The sequence below is a fragment of the Bubalus kerabau genome, chromosome 1, assembly GCF_029407905.1.
Source record: "Bubalus kerabau isolate K-KA32 ecotype Philippines breed swamp buffalo chromosome 1, PCC_UOA_SB_1v2, whole genome shotgun sequence".
Classification (NCBI taxonomy): domain Eukaryota; kingdom Metazoa; phylum Chordata; class Mammalia; order Artiodactyla; family Bovidae; genus Bubalus; species Bubalus kerabau.
In genome coordinates this window covers 166,408,036-166,425,178 of record NC_073624.1, presented here as the reverse complement: position 1 = coordinate 166,425,178, position 17,143 = coordinate 166,408,036, and the positions used below count along the sequence as shown (strand labels likewise).

The 17,143-nt window shown below is 51.8% G+C and overlaps 1 protein-coding gene across 1 annotated transcript in view; it reads right to left on the bottom strand.

Moving 5' to 3' along the window:
• Positions 1 to 12,618: 12,618 nt before the first annotated feature.
• Positions 12,619 to 17,143, bottom strand: part of WDFY4 (WDFY family member 4) — a 248,721-nt gene continuing 244,196 nt past the window's right edge. Inside the window, exons 61-62 of the mRNA XM_055538375.1 lie at positions 13,949 to 14,060; positions 12,619 to 12,943 (exon numbers count right to left, since the gene is read on the bottom strand). Of these exons, the coding sequence (XP_055394350.1) occupies positions 12,877 to 12,943; positions 13,949 to 14,060 (179 nt within the window). The 3' untranslated portion in view covers positions 12,619 to 12,876. The remainder of the gene's footprint in view (positions 12,944 to 13,948; positions 14,061 to 17,143) is intronic.

Below are 17,143 nucleotides of genomic sequence, written 5' to 3'. Positions count from 1 at the left end.
TGGCCCAAATGTCTCCTTTCCTCTCCTTTTTATCTTCTCTGTTTCTCTCCCTGCCCCTTCATTCCATTTACAAGAGATCATTTGCATGGTGTGCCACAAGGAGGCTATATGAACCGAGCAAGTCCATCCAAGCCATCTCTCTGGCTTGGGCGCCAGAGTCAGGGTCAGACCCTCCAGATGAGTTCCGTGTCTGGCGTTCTCTCTCCTCACACGGTTTGCTTTCCTTTGCTGGCGTCCTGGCTTTTCTCACTCCGTGGTGTCATTACAGGATTAAGAGTCAGAAGATCGGATCCAAAGCCCGAGCCTGCTTTTAATTGCTGTGTGTCATTGAGAAACCCTCTGAGCTCTCTGACCTTCAGTATCCGGACGATAGCCAGCGGTAACAGGATTTAAAGAGTCATCTGTGTGGCTTCCCTGTGTGCAGTGAGTTCTCTGGGAAACAGGGCAGGGCTGGCCTTGCCACGACCACCCCTCAGTGTGGGCCTTGGAGGGGCAGGCCGGTGTGGAGGGTACGGAGAAGGGACTGCCCCCCACGGAGGAGCTGCCCCAGAGGCCCAGGACTGGGAGTGCTCAGGCTGGGAGGCCCGGCCCGCAGGACTGGCTCCCCCATCAGCTTGCTCTCAGCTTAGTTGGGAATAAAAACATCTGCTAATATTTATCAGACCCATGTGAACACTAGACCTGGTGCAGAGAAAGCTTTCCAGAACCTTCCCTGAGCCCTGCAATCAATCTCCATCTCCCGGTTGTACTTCCTCAGACTGCACTCCCTTCTAAGCAAAGCAATTAAGTAGCGCCACTCAGGGCAGATCCCTGTCACCACGCTGTCCCGGCAGCCTGTCGCAGAGCCTGGTACCCACCTGCCTCTCATTACTTAGAAGGGAAACAAATGGTGAAGGGCTGGCAAGGTGTTTTGAAAACAAAAACGAAAAAACCAGCAAACATCAAACACAGCTCACGTGGAAGGGATTTTTTTTTTTCCTATAGATTTTGTTCCTCCCTGGAGGCATCCAAATCCTGTGCCTCAAACCACATCACCCAGAGCTTCCACAACTCAGCAAAAAGGCACTGCTGTATTTATCCCATTGGCCGCCCCCTCTCTAGTTTCCATCAAGGAACAGCCTGAAATAACACACTTGTCTGGGGCCGGGGGAAGGAGTGGTGACAAGGCCGCAAGGGCCAGCCACTCTGGCTGTGGTCTGGCCCAGCCTGGGGAGGAAGGAGGCTTGACGGGGATACTGGGATATCTACCGCTTCGGGGACCTGCAGGGGTGCCTCTTCTGTAGGACAAGAAAGAGCTGGGATATATTCCCAGAGAAGTTCTGGGACCAGGATCAACCCGTCTCAGAACCCGCAGCAGCATCTGAAACCCCCTCCATCGGAGGACCACAGCTGAGGCCTTGGCCTGGGGGAAATGTCCTCGACTTCCTAGGAAGACACCTGGCCTCCATGTCAGGCTAATGTATCTAGAGGCTTCAACAATAGTTTACTTCCTCAGATGAAATCCCAACTCTGGGGCAAGGTGGTGAGTGTAGCTTATGTTTGTAAGTTGCTTCCACTTTCCAAAGGGTGTTTCTGGTGTATTGTATTTCTCCCCCAAACTCAACACATACGCCTTTTAGTATTGTCTTCGAGGAAGGCTGCCGTCTATGGGGTCACACAGAGTCGGACACGACTCAAGTGACTTAGCAGTAGCAGTCAAGGAAGGCCCAGGGGCTGGTCTAATTTCCAGCCACTCTAGACCTTTCCTGCCACTTAACAGAAGCAGGGATGTCTCCTGCTGCTCCCCATACCCAGTGCCCATTCACCCTTCTGTCCCTTGTCCCTGTTAAATCGCCTCTCATACCCCAGTGATGCCACGTCACTGCCTGCCCTGCCATTTGTCACATCCAGTCTGGCTCAGATCTCCTCTGAGTAAATCAGTGGGATTCTGCAGCTCACAAAAATCTTGCAACAGAGAGAAATAGAACTGTTACTGAATCCAAGTAAGACAAATGTCTAACGGATCAGAGTCATCGCCCCACTTATCAGAAGTTTTGCTTTCTGTAGCTTCAGTTATCTGTGGTCAGAGTGGTCCAAAAATATTAAGTGGAAAATTCCAGAAGCAAGAATTTTGTAAGTTTTCAATTGAATGCTGTCCCGAGCGGGAACAGTGTGATGAAATCCTGTACTGTCCTGCTGCATCCCACCGGGCGTGTGAATCACCCTTTTGTCCAGAGTACGCCTGTTAGTCACTCAGTAGCCACTTTGGTTATCAGATGAACACTTGCAGTATCTGTTCCGTGGAACTTGTGTTCAAGTCACCCTTGTTTTACTTAATCATGGTCTCAGAGCACCAAAGTTGTGACGCTGGCAATTGAGACAGTCCAGGATATTGTGACTGGCTTACTTCACTCATCATGAAGTCCTAAATTTTCATTCATATCATAGCATACATCAGAATATTTTTCCTTTTTAAGGCTGAATAATAGTTTGTTGTATGTATAGATCAGTTGGTTTACTCACTCATCCATCAATGGACACTTGGATTATCTCTACCTTTGGACTACTGTGAATGATGATGCTATGAATTTGATATAAAAGCACAGACTAAGCTTTCAAAGGATGCATTTTTTTAAGAGGCTGTTCACCATTGCCCAGGACAGGGTCTTATACGGTGTTGACTTATTGCTATTTATCACCTCCCTGGAGAAGTAGGTCCCTGGTACTGAGATGAAGATGCCTTTGGAAGTCAAGGTTCTGTTTGAGGAACATGGAAAAATTGTGATATATTAAATCAACAATGCGGATATAATTTAGTACTAAGTTAGATATCTAATTTGTAGTTAAGAACATTCTATTTATTTACCTTAACAATTGTGGAAGGGGGTGAAGTGTCTTGAGTGAGAATTGGAGGAAAATTGCAAATATTTAAAAAATAGTGGAATGTTCTAGTAGTCACGTTTTTAGAGTATAGTCTGATATCTGTAATGGTTCTACTTAGGTAAACCACGTGACCAATGAGGACAGACAGACTCAGGGGGCTTGTGAAGGTCTCAGGCCAGTGGCGTGCTCACCACAGGCCAGCTCCCGCAGAGTCTCTATCCTAGAAACCTTTGGTCTAAATCCATTTATCCAACTAGTCCAGCCGGGGCCACTCTTGTTTCTGTTCCTTGGGAGGAGCTCTAAATGCATGAACATCGATAGGCTGGGGGAGCAGCAGGATGTTATAGAAAGAGCCAGAATTGTCTGAGCCATTGTGGGTGAAGTGTAGAAGGATTAGACACTGGGTGACATTCTTAAAATTCTTGAGTCTTGGGACTTCCCTAGCAGTCCAATGGTTAAGACTTTGCCTTCCAATGCAGGGTGTGTAGGTTCAATCCCTGGTCAGGGATCTAAGATTCCACATGTACTGAGCTCCAAAAACCAAAGCATAAAACAGAAACAATACTGTAAGAAATTCAATAAAGACTTTTTAAATATTTTAAACATTTATTTGGCTGCACAGGATCTTTAGTTGTAGCATATGGAATCTAGCTCCTGGACCAGGGACTGAACCCAGGCTCCCTTGCATTGCGAGGGAAGATTCTTAGCCACTGGACCACCAGGGAAGTCCCTCAATGAAGAGTTTAAAGTAAATTGTCTACCTTAAAAAAAAAAAATCTCGAGTCTTGAAGCATTTTCCAGCCACTTTCTTGCTGTTTCATTACTTAACCTCTCAAAGTTTCAGTTTTCTCATCTATGAAATGGAGCTGTTTCCGCCCTGGGATGGTTACGGGGCTTAAAGAAGCCACGACAGGGAAGGGCTAGCAGCCTCCCAGGGCGCCCGCTGTGCCAAGTAAACGAGGGACACTGCTAACCTCCCACCCGGCCCACCGCCCTGCCCCTGCATGCCAGACAGCCTCAGGTCTTCCCCTGTGATGTTCTGACACGAAAGGCATTCTTTAGGCCCTTTTGTCAGGATGAGACAAAATCACACACAAAGCATCTGTGGAGAGACTGGTACACGGTAGGTGCTGAGTCGACAGGGATGGCTCTCCGGGAGCTGGTGGTGATGCTGGGAGACGGAGGCTTTCCTCTGCTTCCTCGCGCTCCGTGCGTCTTAGCAGCTCCCTGGGCTTCTGGCGGGGGCTGCGGGTGGGAGTCCCCCAGCGGCCTCTGCTGAAGCGATACTAATTGTGCCGGGGAGAACGGCTCACTAGAGTGGAAAATAGTCCTCATATATCTAGCTGAAGACGATAATGACCTTTTAAATAACAGAAGCAATTTTATTTCAATACCTCAATTACTCTGAACTCTCAAATGTCAAAGTGCTCGGCACTTTCAAAATAGCTTAATATAGACATTTATAGCACTTAGACACAGCTAGTTTCTTATCTAACCTAATTATGTGTTGTACAGGAAATGGCCAAGCTCACCATCTCTATTTTTTTTTACAGTGATCCCTGCGCATGGCCCTGGGCTCAGCCTGGAGTCTTGCAACTGTAATTTCTCCCTGGCCAAGGGAGAAATTGCGCTGTTCTGGGAGGAGGCAGGACTGGGTTTCTGCCAAGGGGCCTGATCTCAGCCAAGTGGGGAGAGGAGGTTTGATGTGGGCTTCCCAGTTGGTTAGTAGGCATAGCCATGTGCCTGGACTCAGGGGATAGCTTCCATGAATGTGAGATCCCCAGGCCACTGGGACTGGAAAGAATGGCCGGAAGTGGGTCACTGGGAGCTAGGGTAGGCCCTCTGCCTTTTGGGCAAAGGCAGGAGGTACCTTCCCAGGATGTGGGTGGTGTGAGCCAGCGTCATCTGGCCCAGGCCTGGTCAGACTGGTACCTTCTCTTGCCATTTTTCAGAAGGTTGTTGCCTTCTCCACTCTGGAGAGCCCAAAAGCCCCCGGCCATCCTGAGTGACAAGCTCTTAAGCTCCTCCCTTCATTTCTACTCTGACTCTGTCCCTGGTACTCTCCATCACTGCTCCAAATCACTCCCTGCTGTGTCTCTGAGAAGAACACTTCTGCACCTGTTCATCCCCGTGCTGGAATGTTCCCCCCCAGACACCCAGTGCTCACTCCCCTGCTGCTTCAGCTCTCAGATGCCATCTTATTGGGAAGTCCATCTTGGCCACCATGTCTCACGTTTCTCCTCCTGTGCTTCCTTGCCCCTCCCTCGTTTGTTTTTTTTTCTTTCTTCTTAGAGAGGCACCTTATTGAATTGGTATTTTTCTTACATAACTATTGCTTGTGTCTCAAAGTAGAATGCAAGCTCCTTGCAGGCTGGGACTTTTAGGAGTCACTGCTCCAACTCAGCACTTTGACACGTGGTGATTGATCCATGACCAGTGGGCAGTGAATGAGTGGCCGGGTAGAAGGCCGGGGAGCAGGCCAGTGCCAGGCAGGAAGGTCCAGGGAGGGCAGCTCCTGGCTCTCGGCTCTGAGGCCAGCCTCACTGCTTTCCCGTGTCGCCAGGAGCTTGGCTCAGAGAGTGCACCCATTGTACATGATGTGCTTTATTGCAACTATTTTCAATTGACGTACAGTTGATTCACAACGTGGTGTTACGCACTGCTGTACGTTTAACCCTCTGCCAGGACTGGGTGTAACTGGTGACATCTTATGGATATGGAAACTGGGGCTCAGGAAGTTGTGCAAGGCTCCTGGAGCCCCTCAGCGGGGCTTAGGAGAGCGGGGATGTGGGCCACAATCTGTCTTCCTTCAAAGCCACGTCTCCACCACAGTTCAGTGTTCCCAGCTGATGGCGGCTGCGGTGAGGCTACCAGTCTGAGGAAGGTCCAGCTGTGTGTAGCTGTTGACCAGGCCTCCTGCGTCTGCCCAGCCCCTGGTCCCATGCCGGTGGCCAGTGGGCAGCCCCTGCTCCCATCACATTGCCCACTCGTTCTCTTTGCCTCTCTCATTCCCTTTTAGCCTCTGTTTTCCCATCTCCAACCCTCACTCTGTTGGTTCTCTGCCAACTGTCTGCTGGCACCCAGGCTGAGGCAGCCTCAGCATAACACAGTAGCTGGCTCTCCGGCCCGAGCTTCGCTCCTGTCTTCCCATTTGCAGTGATGCTCAATGCTCCGTTTATTATGTCGTTGGCAAGACACTGAGAGAAAATGTTTGTAGAACTTTAAAGGGCTCCTTTCCATTCATCATTCATTCATTTATCCATTCACTCATTCATTCCCACCTTTATGGAGCACCCATGTAGGACCAGCGCTCCTGATGCCCTGGGAAGTATGAAAAAGTGAAAAAGTTAAATGTTAGTCACTTAGTCATGTCTGATTCTTTGCGACCCCATGGACTGTAGACCATCAGAGTCCTCTGTACATGGAATTCTCCAGGCAAAAATATTGCAGTGGGTAGCCACTCCCTTCTCCAGGGGATCTTCCCAACCCAGGGATCAAACCCAGGTTTCCAGCATTGCAGGCAGATTCTTTATCATCTGAGCCACCAGGGAAGCCCCGCTCTGGGCAGTATAGAGATAAAGAAATAGGACATTATCTCCAACCTTGAGGAACTCACAGATGCTTAGAGGATTGGCTGGAAAATGGGGAATTTCAACCCAGAGTGTTGCGCTGGGAAAGAGGCAGTGTGGAGTGAAAGGAACCAAGGGGGCATCCCACTACGAGGCCGGCTGGTGCTTTGGGGTCCCTGCTCCCCTGCAGCAGGCCCTGGGCTCTGCATTAGCCATCAGAGGAGGCAATCAGGGACCTCTGTCCTGGTGAAGGGACGGCCCAGGGGGAGGCAGACAGCAAATAGAAAAGTGCCTCCCTTTTCCCAGATGACCTGACTGAGGAATGCAGGAGCACAGGGAAGAGACAGCCACAGTTCATCCTGGAAGGACAGGGAGGGGCAGGGCCGGCCTTGTTCTAGAGCCAAGGAGTGGAGGCTGAAGACAACAGAAGGGCTCAGTGAGGTTGGAGGTTCCCTGACAAGGCTCTCCTGCAGCAGGGGGGCAGGGTGTAGAGCTAGACTCATCCCCATAGAGGCCACCTCAGCTGGGACAGGGCACTCAAACTGAACTCCCCAAGCCTCAGCTTCACAGACAGTGAGACGTGAGCATTACATGCAGGCAGGGTCTGGATCCTTTATGCTTCAGCTCCCAGGTCTCTGCAGGATGTCCCTCACTCCCCTGCCCTATGCCCCCTGGCGTCCTGTCTCACAGGAGAGCGCTCCTTCACAGCCTTCCTCACCAGCCATGATCTTCTCGTTTTCCCTTTGTCTTCCTCCCTGAGTGGACTGTAAGCTCCCTGAGGGTAAGGACCTCATCTGTCTTGTTTATCACTGTATCCTGGCCCTAAGGAGAGCAGGAGCTTGAAAAATAATATGAATAAATATGATTGAATTGGGCTTCCCAGGTGGTGCTAGTGGTAAAGAACCCACCTGCCAATGCAGGAGACGTAAGAGAAGTGGGTTTGATTCCTGGTTTGGGAAGATCCCCTGGAGAAGACAATGGCAACCCACTCCAATATCCTTGCCTGGAGAATCCATCCCATGGACAGAGGAGCCTGGTGGGCTACAGTCCATGGGGTCGCCATGAGTCGAACATGACAAGCAGCTGAGCACGAATGCATGCGTGAGTGAATTTGAGGGTGCCCAGCAGAGGGTGTTACCCTCTGCGGAATGCTTAGGGACTTTAAGGCATTGGGCTCAGTGGGACAGTGTGGGTGCTCTTTTGCCTTGCATGTAGCAAGATGGAATGTCCGTACATTTCCCAAGCCATGCCCCCCACCAAGGTGCTGGCCCAGTGGTCGTAAATTAAAACAGGCTCTGGGCCAGTCTAATGCCGTGAGTGCCGTAAACAGCCTGCAGAAGCAAAGCAGCGGGCAGAGGAGGGGTCTGCTGCAGACTGGAAATGCTAAACCAGCCTCTTCAAGGCACTTAATTCAAAATAACGATTAGCACTTCATGGCCCAAACTGAAGCTACCTACAGGCTCTACCTGGCCCCCCAAACAACCAGTTTGTAACTTTGTTGCAGTCTCAAGGCCTGGAAGATTACCAGTGTGGAGACTGAGGGGCTGGCGCCCCCTCCCCTAGGCTGGTGGGAGTGTCACTGTTGGGCTGCTGAGGACTAAATGGGCCGGGTACATGGCTGGCCAGTCCCCTGGTCACTACAGGCTTCTGAAGAGCTGAGGCCTCTCAAGCCAGTGAAGGCTCTGCGCCCTCTGTACCACGGACGACAAGGTGCCCCGGCTTCTCCAGCTTGTGGTTCACGAGGAGTGGGAGTGCCTTGCTTTCAGGGGCTGTGTTCCTCACTGCACAGGAGCCTGTCATCCACTTGGGACCCCTTTTGTTATTTTAGGAAGTTGCCTGGAAGGTGTTGCATGCCCTTGAGGTCTGATCCCTAGGGACTCCCCGTGCTCCAGCTTCCCTGTGAGTTTCGCCTCTAGCCCCTTGAGGGCACCTCCCTCCACTGGCCCTGCTACCTAAGCCTCTGCACTTGATCTCAGCCTCCCTGAGCACCAGACATTCTTGGGGTGTGGCCCGCTTCCCTGTCATTGCCGAGTGCTGTGTCTCTAATGATGCTCTCCTGATAAATGGTGGGAAATGGTCTTGGACAAGGGGTGTGTCTCTCTCCACCAGTTTGTGGGGCAGAGACCACAGCCAGGGAAACAATGTTCCCTGAGATTTCAGAGATTTGGGGGAAGGAGACAATTGGGAGAATCCTTCTATTTACTAAGAAGCCATGAAGGTGCTGCAGGCAGCCGCCCATAAGATGGCGAATGCGTGTGCACACGCCCACACTCACTCATAAACACAACCCATCCCACCTGGGCATGTGTTATACACCCAGGGACTTACTAAAGCAAAACTGATTTTGGTTTAAGAGATTTGATTTCATGCTAAACAAATTTCATCAGGATTTTCATATGAAGGGTTTGTTCCTCCCCAAATGTGCCCTGCTTGGCTGCATGTTAATGTGGTCAAATCCAATCTCCGAGTTCTCTGCAGGCCCTGGAACTGGGTTCTCAGGACTCGGCTCCTGGCTGCTGGCTGAGACTGGGGGAGGCGGTTGCTGTCACTAATGGCTTCCAAGGCCCTGGGCTGCCCTTAGAGCTCAGGGAACACAGCAATGAAAGCAGAGGGCCAGCAAGGGGCGAGAGGCTCTGTCACCAGGAGTGAGAGCCGGGGAGATGCAGAGGCCCTGGAAGCTTGATTGTGGCACAAAGAGCCCCATGTGGGCCCTCCATGTGCTTCCACTGTTGAACGTCAGTCTGCTCAGAAGAAGCGATTCACCTGTCACATACTGAGGACCTGTGGGGTGCATCGGGCCCTTGGGCAGGGTGCTGTTCTTTGTGGCCTCCAAGGGATCCAGGGAGCAGGTTGCCCAGACTTAGCAAATACAAATACAAGATGCCCAGTTAACACTTTTTTGTAAGTATTTATGTCCATGTGAGCCTATACCTGTCCAGATGGCCAGACAGCTGCGTCCAGAGCCCTTCTGGGGCCCCAGGAGGCAGAACCATCTTCCTGAGGGTGGACCCAGGGGCAGCCCCTGGTCCGGTGTTTTCGCAGCCCCACCAGAGAATCCTCCTTTCCTCTGTGCAGCTAGAGGAATGTCTGTTGTGTTGGCTCCTCTTTCCCACCTCTCAGAGGAGGTGGAGCCTTACTATGAGGGATGAGTGGGAGAGCAGTCTTTTTCTGCTGGTAACAGAGCTGAGATTTTCCCAGGGCAGGAGCAGGGGCTGCTGCCTTGCTGGTGGAGGTGGACTGGGTGCTGGTCTCTCAGTGATTAAGAACTTGTCATGGGAGGAGCTCGGCTGGGTGAGAGCTGAGCATGACTGCTGTCTCAGGCTGACCTGGTGAATGTGGGGGTCCCTAACCCCAGACGCCCCTCACAAGCTACCAATTCTAACACTGCAGGGTGAGCAGCAATGGGCGAATACCTCGAGTCACCCTGTCTCTGTCTACTCCAGAATGTCTCCCGTGGTGACTCTAGACTCCCACATCAGCATCATCCAAGAGATTAAAAAAGAACAGACAGACTGTGGCTTCTGCTCTAGCTGAGACCCAGAGCCTGCGAGTTAGGCTTGCATTCCAGGATGCTTCTGTAGCAATGCTGTCCCCGTGTGAGCGCACGGGCTCCAGCCTGATGCACCTCTGGGTGTGAGAGTGACCTGCTTCCTGCCATGTTTGTGCCTCTTTCCAGCCTGGGCAGAGGGCTTCCCTGCCAGGGGTGAAATGGCTCTCTACCAGGACCCTGGCACAAGGCCTGGCTCAAAAAGAGAAGATACCAGTGAGTGGGTGATCAAGTGATGCATTGAAAGATGACATCGTGTCAAGGACGAGAAGTCTGTCATCTGCTTCATTCCACCATCAGATGAACAGATGTTTCACTCTCAGGACCCGTCATCATGTAGACACTGGAGTCTCATATTCCAGATACAGGAACTGAGGCCGAAGTCGGCAGGTAGTGGGGACCCTGGGAATGGGGCTCGGGCTCCCTGGTCCCTGGGTGCTTCTCTCATCTGTGATCATCACTGTTTGTGCCTGGCCCCAGATTCCGGTCTCTGGATGTTGAGCTGTGGCCGCACAGCTTGGACAGCTCCTGCTCCTAGGCCCCTCATCTCTGCTGGATTTGGGGTGTCAGCAGGCCTGCGTCCACGTGGTCCTTATTTATACTTTGGCCCAGTCTGCCAGTGTTCCTGGCCTCTGCCCTGGCTGTTGGGGGCCTGCTCTCTCCCCCTTCCTCAGGTCTCTGTCCTGGACGTCCCTCCACCACTGAGAGTTGTCAGGGACCCCAGGCTGGCTGCTTCTGAAATACGGAGACCAGCAGGAGTCTCTTCCCACCCAGGTTGCCAAGCACCTCCCGACTCTGGATCCCTCTGCGTGGGGCTTTCCTCCCTGCCCCATCCCACGTGAAGATACGGGGAGAAGCTGACTGTCCACAAGCCAAGGAGAGAGGACTCAGAAGAAGTCAACCCTGAGGACACACTCCTCCAGACTTCCGGCCTCCGGAACTGTGAGAAAACTTTCTGTGGTTCAAGCCCCAGCCTGCGGTACTTTGCTCTGGCACTCCCAGCAAGTGACCCCAGCCAGAGTGGCGTGCCCCAGAACACGAGGTCTCTCTCTAGCCTCGCCACCTCATGTCACATTTGTTTGTACAAGCATCTTGGCTGCAAGACCCCAGCAGCAAGACCCACCCCCATCCTCCCATTTTTTCCTATGACCTGGGGAACCAAAATGCAGGGCTCAGGAAATGCCTGTTGAATGAATGAGCCCCAGACAGCCTTTGGGCCAGCAGACCTCTCAGCCTGGGGTAAATAACATGAGCTGTGTTTTGAAACATGACAACGCCCTTGATATTTAAGACCTTGCTTGTTGGCCTTCCCGGGGAGGGTGCTCTCTGCGCTTCAGTTTATGGTCCTCCGCTGCAGCTCCAGACTGACTAGGGAATTGGAAATGGGCTGTCCGCTAATAGCACATGCAGACGGTATGGGTGGAGGCATGATCCTTGGCCCCAGGGTCAGACACGTGCCCTTCTTACCCAGAGAGGGGTGCTCTGGACCTGAGCTGAGTCTTCTCCTCCATCTTTCCATTTGCAAAGAACTGGAAGTTGACAGGCAGACCACTATTTCCTAATCATCCTTCACTCACTCACTATTTTTGACACAGTTCATACCACCATCACTTTCTTAATATTTATCTTAACATGGACTCACTGCCCCCTGGAGGCCAGATGACCTGGGCCACGAGACACTGAGTTCTTTTTTTTGTTAGCCCCAGGCCTGAGCTAAATTGGAATGGGGCACCCACCAGGGCGTCTGCAGGGTTTAGAGAAATATGGGAAGGATTGGTATTCTCTAGAAGGGAAATCGCAGGGAGGGAGTTAAAGCTGAGGAGCTATGCCACCCCAAATTCCTGGGTGCTCACCGTAGCTGGATTTCATTGAAGAGGCAGGTGAATTCCCTTTCAAGGCTTCTGGAAAGCCAGAGGTGGGGATGTGAGAATGAGGGTGCTGCTTCCATGGTCTGATGCCTGAATCTTGAGGTGCTGGCGTTTCTCAGAGGGGCCACTGCTTGCCCCTTGCCATGTATTTTCAGATGGAGAAAAAAGTCACACGGCAGTCCAGATTCTCCCAGGATAAGCCTCAGCTTAAACCAGTATGTAAACTGGGGCCCTTGACCTTGTAAAGACAGGTCCCCAGAAAAGCCTGCTAAGCCCGAGCGCAGCCGGGACCCACTGGCTGCTGTGGAGTGCAGAGTAGGGGCAGCAGCCCGGGCAGGGTGCGTCCTCCCAGCTGGCTTGCTCACACCCGCGCTGGGCAGCTATTGTGTCTATGTTCTGAGCCCAGTCATGGAAGCCGGGCCTCCTGAATGTGCTCTCTTGCTCCCCAAGGTCCCCTGCACACAGAGTAAGACCCCAAGAGGAGCAGATCCCACTGAGGGAAATGGAGGCCTGAAAAGCACTCCAGAAGTGGGCTGTGCGTCCCTGAGGCCTTTCTGCCTTTCTAAGTGTGGAGCCACAAACACCTCGGTGGGAAAGGCTGGCAGTTTTAAATTCAAGAGCCCTCTTGTATCTGGAAAATAGTTGTTTTAATAAAATAACAATCCCATATTCCCCGTTAGTTTCCAGTAAGCCACCCAATGTTTTCTCAGTGCAATAAGCCCTTTGAAAGGTGAGTCGTGTGTAACTGTGAGTGCTGGTTGGCACCCCTGAGCCAGTTTCCAGCATGCTGCTTATGGGCCCCGATGCACACGTGTATCTATTTTATTGATGCGTATCCTGTGTAATCCGAGGCCAAAGTTCAGGGTATGGAGCTCCAGCGGCCTGTGGCCTCCTCTTTGGGGACCTGTTGGAAGGGAGGCCTTGGGGGCTTCTTTTGCGTCCCAGGCACTGCGTCTGAGCCCTCCACTTGGTCCTGCTGCCTGTTGGGGCACATGGCTGCCATGCCAGAGCCTCCACTGGCTCCTGTCTCCTACCCCTCTGCGGACCAGCAGAATATTCTTCCCTTCTCATCGCCGACCAGGAGTTTGGTCTGGTTTCTTGGGAAAAGAAAAAATAAAGAGGAATATTAAAGCAGACCTGTGCACCCTGCTTATCCCAGACTGCATGCAGGACATTACAACATGGGGGAAGGGGTTCAGGCCAGGACCCCAGGAGAGCCTGCACCTGGCCTCCACCTGAAGCAGGGGAGACTCTTGCGACCCAGGGAGGGCTCTGACCTAGGAGGGTTATGGCTTTGGAAGCACTGAGGGGATGCTCCCAGGTGCTGGGGCTCTGGGGAGCAGGGCAAGACCCTGACATTTTCCCTCCAGCATCTTTGGGTGTATCTCCTATCCTTTAAGCTATGCAGCCAGGCTGGTAGGCAGAAGGAAGAGCAAGTTCTTCAGCAAAGAATGAGGGCTCAGGGCCTTCTGTCCCTTCCCATACGCCCCACCCTAAGCCACCCCACCTCAGTCTGGCCTTCCCACCACAGCAGAACTCAGGTGCCCCACTCCAGGGCAGGAGGGGAGAAGGACAGGGCTCCTGAAGATCTGGTCCCCTGAGACTAACTCGCCTAGTGTGTAGAACAGACTAATGATTCTAAGTTCTACCATCAAGTAATTGTAAAGAATAAAAAATGCTGCCAAGGGTGGTATCTGACATCCGTCCATTCCACGTTGGCTTCGAGCCCTTGAAAGGCATTTCTGTAATGTAGGATAACCATCATACCAAACGTTACAATCATCAAAGGACCTCAGGAAAAAAGTCCCTCTTTAGGATAAGATTACAAGTCAATATAGTTTTACCTTCTGGATTTCTTTATGAATTCAGAGATATTCAAGACAGTGAGAGGGACAAAGAGACAGCAAGAATATGTGTGTTAAGAACCATTTCCTGGGCCCTGCATGGCCATCTTGCTACTGTACATGCTGGGGCCCCCTGGGTTCCTGGGTCCCTGGAGTGAGGCCGCCTCCCAGGGCCCAGAGTCCGGAGGGGAACAGCCAGGGCGTCCTAGGGGCGGCACGGCGCCCTGTGCTGGAGGCTGGGCGCAGCCAGCTGGTTACCTGGACACGGCCAGGGCTGTCACGGCAGAGCTGGCCTTGCTGGGCTTCCCTGTCAAAGCCACGCTGACGTCCAGCTCTCTGCAAAGGGCAAGATTCTTCTCCCACCGGTGAACTATGAGGAGCGTGCAAGAGGACAGTTAGAAAACCCGCGTGGTTTCACACACGCGTGTATACATCCACACGCGGGGCCGCAAACACACACACGTGTATTTATATTTGCGGTCAGCAACTTGTTAAATTGAGGGGAAAATATATTTAATCTTGGCCTGTGCTGTTGCAAAAAGGGCCGTCCCAATTTAATTTGCAGGCTGTGATAGTTACATGTGCTGACGTGCTGCGGTATCCATTGTGTACCAAATTGGATTTGTGTATTATTGCTTTCTAAATTGCATGCCTAGTTCAGCAAAATTGTTCATCAGTGTTTACTGGCTTTATGCTTAATAAGATACTCCACAATACCTTGCTGCCAGGATGTAACGCAGCCTGTAATTGCCTAGTAAAAATAAATTACATAAAGTCGGCATTATCAGCTTACCTAAATCCGCTCACGCCATGACCAATAATTAAATGCTGAGAATGTTTGTTTTCAAAAAATAGAACTCAGTGATTGCTATTTCACTCATTTTAATGACCTTATTTGGGGACAGACGGTAGTTCCTTCGTGGAGGGTGAGGTGGAGAGACCTCAGTTGGGTCCGCCACCGTGAGGGCACTTGGGTGCGGTCAGGGCAGTAGCGCCGCAGCTGTCCCGGCTGACCCGGCTGGCGCACAGCTCTGTGCTCCAGGAAATGCACGTGTGTGTTGTGTTTGTGCATAAGTTCCCAAACCAAGCTTTTCCCATGGACTTTTTGTGTACTGGACTGAGACCAAATCTACTGAGTGATTCCTAAAATAAATTGAACTCAACTGGGATGGTCTTGGCTGCAAATGACAAATGAATTCCAGGCAGAAATTTGATGACATCTGAGCACAAATGCAGCAACCCCCATATCCTCAGTACCCTCAGAGAACTCCTTTCTTGCCTCTCAAGGTATTCAAGGAATGCAGTAATAGACACACCAAGAGACACGCGCAAGTATCTGTGTGTCAGGCCGAAGACTAGTCCCCTTCCAGCAAAACGGTTCTAAGCAGTATTCTGAGCACAGCGAGCCCCGCAGTGGCGCAGGTCCACAAGTCTGCACGTGGATTTGCTGACTCTAAGCAGTGGCCTGGCCTGATTTTCATGAATATGTCTGTGCCCTTGGGTCATTTCATCCGAAGCGTCCTGTGAACTGTGACCACAAGCAGAGCAGTTCATTCTGCTTGGCAGTGGTGGCCTCAGGCTGGTCAGGACAGACAGCAGAGGGCGGACATGGGCCCGAGGCTCCCGTCCGCCCGACACCATCCGGTAAGTCCCCTCGTGCCATCGGCTGGTGTGTTAGGGGAGAAGTCTCCTAGTAATCCGAGAAAATGATAATCATGGCCTGCATTTTGTTGAGGAGACCTTTGTCTATGGTATTATTTTTCTGTCATCTGCTTCTTACAAGTTAGGATGTACAGGAAGTACCTCTATTGACAGGGAGGGAAACTGAGGACCGGAGAAGTTGCAGGAGACAGAGCTGGGTTTAGAACTTTGTTTCCTGATTTTCATCTTGCTTCTCATCTCACTAGACCCCCTTCCTAATGAGCACAACCTTGTTGATCCTGAGTGGAAACCGCAAATCCATTGCCACTTCCAGAACGAATGGAAAGGCTCTGAGATGCCCTTTGTTCATCTGTCCCTTCATCCATTACCTACCCACGCTAATACTCTGGTTCAGACACCCACTTACCAACCATGGGCTGAGCTAATGCCTTTAGTAGCTTCAGAAGTGGTCAGCTGAGCCCGAGACTAAGGTGGCGTGCTCTCACGCTGGTATGCCACAGAACACGTCATGAGCAGGGGGAGAATAAGAACTCTGTTCTAGCTCTCCTCCAAATGGGTGGGGGCCGGGGAGAGAGTTTGGCCTCTGTCCTCCAAAGAAGAACTGTGAGCTCCTAAGAATGCACAGGACTCTTTTCATACTGTGATGGGCTGATTCATTGTGGTCCCAAAGGACCCTAGAGACCTTAGGACCAGTGAACTGAATCCCCAGTGGCTGTAGAGTCTTGTGAGGTCACCATTCTGGGTCAGTCTATGTTGCTGACAAGGGCATCGTCTGATAGCATTATGTTGAAGGAAGGGATTCCCATGCAGATTCTAGGACCTAGCAGGGGCTCAGCCAATGCCCGTGTCTGCTTGTGTGGGTGAAGAATCCATGAATCCGTGACTAAATGAATCAAGGAGGTATGGAGCACATTTTAGAAATGAACTAAAAATGGCTATTCCTTGTAGAAGACAAGCCTCCACAATCTGGAAAGTTCTCTCTAGTGGATGATCACGGGTCCCGGGATGCAGAAAGAACCAGAAGAACCCATGATGACAAGAGTGAGGCCATGCAGGACTCCCAGGAGTGAGGTTTGCCTGCGCTCATCCTAGGGGGATGGTCTGGCCCTGGCCAAGGAGCTTGCTCTGGGAGTGGGCGTGTCTACTCTGGGGCAGAAATGAGAGCTATGGTGGTAATGGCTTCGGGCCACTTTAGGCCAGTTGTTGAACTGCTCCATGCCTCAGTCCCCTTCTCACCCAGGCATCATCGTAGTATCTTCTTCATGGGGTTGCCATGAGAAATAAGAGAACACACGGGAGGGGTGAATGGTGGAAACTGTTCCCAGTTAGCTCTGTCCCTCCCAGCTCTGTGACGGTGGCCCTGGTGGCGCTGATGCCAGAGGCCATGGTGACAGAAGTGAGGTCAGATTATCTTACTCCAGGCCCAAATGCTACTGCAGAGTGGCGGATCTTTTACTCTGCTGATACTGGCAGTCACCCGGGGACTTGTTAGATAGGGGAACTCTATCCTTCTCCAATCTTTTCCTTGAGGTTAGGACCCACATCTAAATGTTCCATGAGCCTCCTGGGCCATGCTGATGCAAACCACCCTCAGGCCTACTTTGAGGAACTTGCCGTGGAGAGTAGGGGCTGCTGAGTCAGGGACAAGAGGCAGACTGGGGCCGATGGAGCCACTTCCTCTCCCCGGGACGCAGCAAAGCCATCCCTGCTCCTGTCTGCAGCCTGGCAGTCCAGGCCAGTGGCCAGTTGGATGGACCAAGGTCCTGGGCTGGGGAGTTTGGCATTTAAGAG